Source organism: Orycteropus afer, unplaced genomic scaffold (genome assembly GCF_000298275.1).
Source record: "Orycteropus afer afer isolate SDZICR_OR568_19922 unplaced genomic scaffold, OryAfe1.0 scaffold00014, whole genome shotgun sequence".
NCBI classification, from domain to species: Eukaryota; Metazoa; Chordata; class Mammalia; order Tubulidentata; family Orycteropodidae; genus Orycteropus; species Orycteropus afer.
This window is the reverse complement of record NW_006921601.1, coordinates 2,970,172-2,979,597: the sequence shown is the minus strand read 5'-3', so window position 1 is coordinate 2,979,597 and position 9,426 is coordinate 2,970,172. Positions and strand designations below refer to the sequence as shown.

General features: G+C 35.6%; 1 protein-coding gene across 1 annotated transcript in view; it reads right to left on the bottom strand.

Moving 5' to 3' along the window:
• Positions 1-3,084: 3,084 nt before the first annotated feature.
• ZNF215 (zinc finger protein 215) overlaps positions 3,085-9,426 on the bottom strand; it is a 13,115-nt gene continuing 6,773 nt past the window's right edge. Inside the window, 2 exon segments of the mRNA XM_042782741.1 lie at positions 3,085-4,019; positions 5,339-5,343. Coding sequence (XP_042638675.1) covers positions 3,085-4,019; positions 5,339-5,343 — 940 coding nt within the window.

The window sequence follows — 9,426 nt, the reverse complement described above, 5'->3', positions numbered from 1 at the left end:
CATGAAAAGTTTAACTAAACACTGACAGTCATTAAGAAAATGGAAATTAAAACCACAATAAGATAGTATTACATACTTGTTAGAATTACTAAAATAGTAGTGTCTTTGTCAATTTTTAACAACTAGTTTTCTGGGGGACAAAAAACTGATTTATAACATTTGCCAATTTCCATGGTGCAAATATTCCCCTCTTGGCTGATTTCAAGCTATAAACATGATGTCATTTAGCTGATAATTTATCAATTCACTCTTGTGAGATAGTGTAATTCTGCCACATTACACTCTAGCAAAAATTATAAAATAATTGACAATACCAAGTGTTAGTAGGTAGACCCTTTCTTATTTCCAAAATGAGCTTACAAACAATTATTTCATTTGAAACTCTTTAGAATTGCATTATTCTATTTTCTGGATGAAGAATGAGAAACATGAACACCTATCTTGTTCAAGTTTTACAATTAATAAGTTAGCATGAATGATTATAAGCAGTCACACTCATGTTATAGTTGGAATGTAGACTGATACTATTCTTTGGAAGGAATTTTGATCAATCACTGTCAAAACTCAAAATACACCCAAATTTTGACCACGTAATTTTTCACAGGTCTGAAAGACAGCTCTACAAAGATACCCACTGAAAATTTTCATTATAAGGAACTGAGATAGAGATGTTAAGTAATTTTCTGAAGGTCACACAGCTGAAAAATGGCAAAGCTGAGATTCATTCAGAAACCTGAATTAAGAATAACTATAATTTCCCCTGCTTTTTTGATTACTTTTTCCATCAACACTTATTTTCTCTAAATATGCCATATCTACTCTTACATCAGTGTACTTAGGTCCTATCCTGATGCCAAAAATGTGGGGTTTCATTGTTTTTTTTTTTTTCCCTCACTTGAATAGTCTCTTGGACAAATGTATTTCTTTTTTTCTGGTAGTGTGCAGAAAAAAGATGCTGAATGATCCAGTCAAGATCGGATAGAAACTACACTCTGATAACAAAAATAACTTCTTCAAATCTGAAGAAAGAAAAGCATCTTCCTCATATGCATATAAACCTATTTTAAGATTTATTACATGTAAATAGTGAATTAGCTATTTTCTTTCTATACAGATTTGGAGTGACAATTTATGATATGCTAAATTCTTATAAACACTGAGGTCAATTATAATCAGTCCTGTTCCAGGGATGTCAATCCTTAGGCTAGTACTACACTAATGTTACTAGTATAGGAAGATCACCATTTTTACCTATTTTAAAAAATGTTTATTGCTATTTTAACATGCTACTACTACATAATAAACTTTATAATCACTCTATGAAATAAAACTTCTGCCCATTGAATACTTGAGAATAGTATTTTTTAAAAAATATACTTTAATGTGGGGAGACATTATATCCTACCATATTCTCTCCACCCAGAAGCATGTTACTGCTTTCCATTTATTCAAGATATTTTTTGAGGGAAGTAAGGTATATGTATGTATCTGAAATCATTTTTAAAATCTAATACAATTCTTCGATTGATTTTATTGTGCTGTTCTCATGGCCAACCATAGCAGTAGCAAATGATTATTTTATCCTCCTTTACAATTTTCATTGTCTCATTATCTCAATTAGCACAGGTAGAGCACTAATTTTGGCATTATAAAGAATTCTATCTTTTGCTATTAACTTTATGATAAAGCCCAAGCTTGAAAGAAGACATGTAAGATCTTTCATGACCTAGCTCTCAAATCTCCCTATAGCTTCATTTCTATGTATTCCTGCTCTATTCTTTCTCAATTCCACACTCCAGTGAACTTGTTTCTTGAACATGTCATACCTTCATTGTCCTGCAGCTCTGTAGTTTTTTGTAATCTATCATCTCTCCTCTCTAATATTCATCCCTTCCAACGCATACATAATAAAATCACAGCTAATAAAAAAGTGAAGTATTAGACTCAGAGTGCCTAAAATAAATGTCAGAATCCATTATATTTAAACTTTGAATATAAGAGCTTTGATGAATGATGGCTGAACTACACCTCAAAGATTTCTTAGAGAATGGTTTTTCCTTGTTAGAACTCTTAACTAAAGTTGCCTGATGTTTATATTAATTTCCATATCAATTATTTGTGTAGTTTTTCCTAATACAACTTGTGACGTAAAGGACAAATAAATGAACACAGAATAATTTTCCACGTTTATTAACTCACAGAGATTGACTACAATATATCCTTCCTGCTTTTGAATAAGACATGAACTCTAACGGAAAGCCACCATCTTCATTTAATGGTAACGTCTCCAAGATGAATCTTTTTTAGGTAGGTTAAGGCAAGCTTCTTAGCTCAAGACCTCTCTGAGAACATGAGGTAGCTTACAGAAGATGCAATTCTGTTGCACAAAATATTAGGAACTTCTAATGTCTCGGATAAATGATATACCAAAGCTATGAATCTCTCTCCAGCTTGTATCCCAAAAGTACTTTTTAAATAACACTGTTTTAAAGCATATAGATCAATAAAAATACATCCATCTTCCACTGCAGTTGATAATACTTTCCCAATTCTAGTTTCCACTCAGTACTAGGATAGCCAAGGATATAATCGTGGGTGGAATAATTGGCTGTCACTGTGGACTTTGCTTTTAATTCAAAGATTTCAATTCTTAGATGTGTCCTCCTATATTCTCATGAATTCTTGGTTTCTTGTGATCATTTTATAAAGGAGTGATCATTTTATAAAGGAGTGGAAGTTTGCGTTTTATTTAATATTAATTCTTAGGGTATTGCTTGGCTTCTTCCTAATGTCTACTTCATTAACAGATCAGGTGAATATGAATATAATATACATCCCATGTATCAACTAAGGAAAAGTGAGGATAATGGATATAATAGTAATAATAATAATATAACGTATAGTGTATGTTTTAACTGTAGACCATTGCGGCTTAATTTTGGAGCCTGGAATAGCTTCCCCAAATAGATTTCTATCCCATAACAGACTTTTCTCCAATATTAATTACCATACTTGTTAAAGAATTATCTCTGGAAAACATTTTCTTACATTTACTATAATCACAGGATTCTTTCTAGAATTAACTCATGGAATTTGAATGAGTTCTGCACTCTGAGTGGAGGCACTCTTGCATTGCTTTCTTTCACAATACTTCTCTCGAGTATGAAGCTTTTGGTGTTTAATAAGGTTTGAACTCCTATTGAAGGTTTTTTCACATCCCTTACATTTGAATGGTTTCTCTCCTGTATGAATCATTTGATGTCGAATAAGGGAGGAGCTCCGACTGAAGGATTTTCCACACTCAACACATTGATAGGGATTATCTCTAGAATGTAGTATTGGATTTTTATTATAGTTTTTACTATTACCGAAGGTGTTTCCACATCTATTACTTCTATCAATCTTTGTGTCACTGTGAATTTTCTGATGTTTAGTAAGGTTTGTACGTCGGTTGAAAAATCTCCCACATTCACTGCATTTATATGGTCTTTCTCCTGTGTGAATGATCTGATGTCGAATAAGGGATGAACTTCGGCTGAAGGCTTTCCCACATTGATAACATTCATAGGAATTCATTTTGATAGGAGTTTCTTGGTGTTGAATAATATCTGTATGCTGGTTCAGCGTTTTCCCCCATTTATTATATTCTGCATGTTGCTTATCTACTGAGTATAAATTAAGTTTGAAGTTGGTTTTAAATCTGTCACACTTTGGGGATCCCTTTCTCATAGGAATTCCCTGTTGCATATCACAAATTGAGCTAACTGACTTAACATTAAAGCTTTTCTCATATTCAGCACACTTATATTCTCTTTTCTCAGCGTGGATTGCCTTATGAATGAAAGTTTCTTGTGGCAAATATATGTCCCGATTTTCCTGGTGTCTGTACAACCAATCATCACCTTTCCAGACATCTAAGGAAGAGAGTCTACTTCTCATCATCACTTCATGGGATGATTTTTCTCCAGAAATCCTCTTCTTTGGAACTGAAACTTGATTTTCTGAAATAGTTTCCCTGTCTAAAAAGAAATAAAAAGTTGCATGAACGAGAAAAAGAGAAGTGCTTAATTTGGAAAGGAAGGCTAAACCATTTAAGGGCATATGCAGATTTTAATAGTCTTAAACATAGAATAAAAATTTGAGACAACTTACAGAACAACTAAATTAGATAAAAATGTTATGAAGTGAGTTAGGAAATCATAAAATATGAAAACCAAAAAAACTAAACTCACTGCCATCAGTTGAATCTGACTCATAGTGACCCTTCCTTGGGTTTCTGAGGCAGTATCACTACGGAAGTAGATTGCCCAACCTTCCTTCCGAGGAGTGGCTGATGGGTTTGAACTGTCAGCCTTCTGGTTAGCAATCAAATGCCTCAGGCATTCTGCCACCAGAGCTCCCAAAATATGAAAAGAGCTATACTTAAAGAGACATCAAGTATTGCAGACAGCAGAAGGCAAGTCTGGATAGAGAATATAAAGCCAAAATGTGGAGAACATTGATTAACTAGTTAAAACCTATAGATTTTAATCAGTAAGTACAGGTAAGCCCCTGGAGTTTGGCAAAGAAAGGCAAAGATTGTTTGGCATGAGCTGGTCTCCAAGACAGAAGCAGGCAGAGACCAGGATTGAAGTTATAAACTAAGTTTAAAATAAAATAAAGTAAAATGAAGCAACAATCTGTGAATATGGAATTAGGAGACAGTCATAATCAGTGAATTTAAAATCTGCTTTGTGAGAGCAAAAGGAGAACAAATCATGGATTAGTATCATATAAAGCTGTAACAATATTATTGCCACTAATCAACAAGTAAGGATGCCTATTATCATAATCATAACAACAATCCTAAGGATGGTGCCAGGACCAGGCAGTGTTTTGTTCTGTTGTACACAGGGTTGCTATGAGTCAGAACCTACTCGGTGGCATCTAACAACACTATCACAGTTATTTAATACTGATCTGAAAGACTTAACTAAGAATTGAAACAAATGGGAAGTTTAATTATTAGAAAAGAGGAGAAAGGGCATTTATTTGCAAATGAAAACTTTCTAATTAGAAAATCTAAGAGGCTCATTGCCTTATCTATTTAGAGTTCTTAAGACGGCCAGATATAAAAATATATTTAAATATAATATTAATTATATAACTTGCAATACACTTATAAATTATAACTTATATTAACAGCGAGTTGATTCCAATGCATAGCAACCCCCATAGGGTTTCCAAGGCTGCAGATCTTTAAAAGTAAACTGCCTCATCTTCCTCCCATGGAGTAGCTAGTGGGTTTGAATTGCCAACCTTCTGGTTAGCAGTCAATATGCCTTACCCACTGCACCACCAAAGCTCCTTATAACTTATATTATTAATACAAAAGTAATGGTAGCTTTCAGCAAATGTCTAAGTGACCAAAAGTCATTTAGAACTAAATTACTTGAAAATAACAAAATACATGGAAGTGATTTTAAAAGCAAAGTGAGGAATTTACATGAAAAAATTAGTTGCACAAACATGAGGAGAGTAACAAAGCTTTATTTAGGGAAATAATCAGGAATTTTGCTATTCAATAATAATAGAATAATTATGGTTTTGATAATCTATTGCTTCTAACAAACTATCTTAAAACTTAACTTAAAACAGCAATTATTTTATCAATTCTCACAATTTTGTAAATTGACTGAAGACTTCTTCTCCACCATATGCTGGCTGGAGATAGTCATCTGGCAGCTCAACTGAGATGGAATGCCCAAGATGACTCATTTACATGGATGGAAGTTGATGCTGGCTGTCACTGGGAACTAAGCTGGTCTGTTAACCAGAGCACCTATATGTGGCCTCTACATGTGTCTTCCTCATCATATAACTTGGGCTTTTCACAGCATCCTCGATGATTTTCTTGATATGTTGTTGCAGTCTATTGGCTAGGATTTTGTTGAAGATTTTTGCATCTATATTCATGAGGGATATTGGTCAGTAGTTTTCCTTTTGAGTGATGTCTTTGCCTGGTTTTAGTATCAAGGTTATGCTTGCTTCATAAAATGAGTTAGGGAGGATTCCATCCTTTTCTATGTTTTGGAATAGTGTGAGTAGGATTGATATCAGTTCTTCTCTGAATGTTTGGTAGAATTCTCCAGTGAAACTGTCTGGGCCAGGACTTTTTTTAGTTGGTAATTTTTTGATGACCTGTTCAATTTCTTCTTTTGTGATGGACCTGTTCAACTTTTCCACATCAGTCTGTGTTAGTTTAGGTAAATGGTGTGTGTCTAGAAATCTGTCCATTTCTTCCAGATTTTCAAACAAATTTGTTGGAGTACAGTTCTTCATAGTATCCTGATATTATCCTTTTAAGAGAAATATTTATTTTCAAACTGCAAGTCTTGGCTCTAAAATATTTCCTCTAGATTCTGCTTGAAAACTAGACATTTACTTCTTTATTCATTTCTTTCTGCCCTTACCTGATCATATATAGCTAAAACAAATAAGTTGGCTTTCTGCATCCTCCCTGAAAGTTCCCTTAGTTAAATCTACAAGTTTATTAAGTGTATCTTCTATTTCCTGTGTTACTAAGGGTGACAGTTACCATACTTCCCACCATTACATAATCAGAGTCACCTTTTATCCACCCTCTAAGAACAATTTTCTCCCCGCTTTCTAGCCTTCAGAGAGCTCTGGTGGTGCACTGGCTAAAGCATTTGGCTACTAACCAAAAGGTGGGCAGTTCAAACCCACCAGCCACTCTGTGGGAGAAAGATGAGGCAGTCTTTTTCTGTAAAGCCTCAGAAAGGCTGTTCTACCTGTCCTATAGGGTCATTATGAGTTGGAATCCACTTGATGGCAGTGGGCAGTAGCAGTTTTCTCCTTCACTAATTGTCTCCTTGGGTCCCTTCCAGCTTCCATCCTCTTGCTGGTTTCCTGATCCCAAAGCAAATGCCATATATTTTGGGTTTTTATTATGGTTATAGGGTCACTATGAGTCAGAATAAACTTGATGGCAATGGGCTGGGTTTTTTTTGGGGCAGGGAGGGAGCGTACTATGATTTTATCCTACATCCAGGTACCAGTATCTATTTCAGTTGTCTAAAAGTATGTCGAAAATTTAACAGCATAAAACAACCACCATTTTCTTTTGCTTACAATCCCACATGTCAGCAATTCAAAACAGGGAACATTGGGCTGGCTTGGCTTTGTTTCTTATCAATGGGTTCCAACCGGGATAGCTTAAATCAGCCTCAAGCTGGCTGGAACAGCTTAATGGGGTTCACATGTCTGAAGCCTCTGTTTTTGCTGTTGGCTGGGATCATTTGTCTGGCTTCAGCTGAGAAGTGGTTGGGAGATCCAGCAAAGTTCTACTTGGACGAGGAAGGTAAGTTTGCAATAGACAAAAGTACAGTGGCCAGAAAAGAAAAAGGAAAATCCAAAGTATTACAAGAAGCTAAGAGTGTTTAAAATGAAGGAGCAATTAACAGTGTCACTTGCTGTCACAAAGGCTAGTAAGATAAGGTCCAATGTGATAAGGCTCAGGTGAAAAAGTGACCATTAGGCACAATGTCATCATTAAAAGACCTTAGCAAGAACTATTTCAGACAATTTTGGGGGGTTAATAGGTAAATTGGAATGGGCTGAAGAATAGGAGGTGAGGAAATGAGAAAATCAAGCATAAAAATTATAAGTTTGGCTGGAAGCAAGAAGTTAGCAATAGAGTGGTAGTTAGAAGAGGGTTTGGACTTGAGATATTGTTGTTATTGTTCTTATGTGCCATCGAGTCGGCCCCGACTCATAGTGACCCCTCCTTGGGTTTCCGAGGCAGTATCACTACAGAAGTAGGATTGCCTAGCCTTCCTTCCGAGGAGTGGCTGGTGGGTTTGAACCAGAGCTCCTTGAGATAAAATTTTAAATATCAATACAATGACTTTAAAATATTAAAAAGCTGATGGACAGATGAGGCAGAAATGGTAAAAATATAAGAGAGGGAATGTAAGGAGAAATGGAACCCAAAGGATATGTGTGGAAGAATAATTTGACTATGAAATTAATAAAGATTTAAAGTAAACACTACCCAGACTTTGCTAGGGTGGAGTGAAGTGAGGCACTCATTCACTTTAAGTAAGAGTATGGATTCAAATAACCTCTCTGTAGACAATTTAGCTTAATGCATCAAATACCCTTTAACCCTGAAGTTCCCCTTCCAGTAAGGTATCCTGTGGAAGAAATCACACATACCTAAAAAACTAGCAACAATCTAATATCCAACAATGAGGGAAGGGAATGGTTAAATATGTTATAACATATGTATGCTATAGAATATTATGTGTGAATTAGAAACCACATTTTCAGACTATTTAGTGAAATAGGTAATTGCTCATTATAACATATCAGGTAAAAATAACAGAATAGAAAACCATATATTCCTAATGATTCCAATAGTAGGGTGGGGGGGAATCTTCACAAACCACTCCATTACATACAAGAAAATGGCTTTTAGGAAACAAACCAAAATATTAATACTGCCTAGTTCTGGGTAGTAAGGTGATGGGTGACTTATATCTTTCTATACATACTGTCACAGATTGAACTGTGTCCCCCAAAATATGTGTCAAATTGGGTAGTTGGCTTCCATTTTGTCATGTGATGTAATTACCTTCCATTTTGTGATGTGTTGTAAATCCTAACTTCTACATGTTAATAAGGCAGAATTAGTGTGGCATGTACCCTGAATCACACCCTTGCTTGAGTCACACCTTTTATCATACAAGAGCTAAAAAAGAGAGAGAACTGAGCAGAGAGAGAGAGGAGGACTTCACTGCTACCAAGAAAGAAGAGCCAGGAGCAGAGGATGTTCTTTGGACCTGGGAACCCTAGCTGAGAACCTCCTAGATCCAGGGGAAGATTAATGCCAAATACATGGAGATGTCCAAGGACTACTGAGCCCAAAGATGTTGAAAAGAGACAAGGACTGTGCCCTAGAGCCGACACTGAATTCGGACTTCTGGCCTCTTAAACTGTGAGCAAGATACATGATGATCTCCAAGGAATGCTGGGCCCACAGATGTTAAAAGGAGTCAAGAACCTTTCCCTAGAGCCGGCATTCTGAATTTGGACTTCTAGCTTCAACTGTGAGAGTAAATTTGTTATTTTAAAACCATCCACTTGTGATATTTCTGTTAGAGCAGTACTAGATAACTAAGACACATACTAAAATTGCTATTAAGCACACAAAAATTTTATAATCTCACAAATCAAATGTTAGTAAGAATAAAGAACTTATGATGAGGGTAGAGGTTTATGCACAAGTTAAGGAGGTCTATGTTGTTGTTGTTGTTATGTGCCGTCAAGTCAGCCCTGACTCATAGCGACCCCTCCTTGGGTTTCCGAGGCAGTATCACTACGGAAGTAGGATTGCCCAACCTTCCTTCCGAGGAGTGGCTGGTG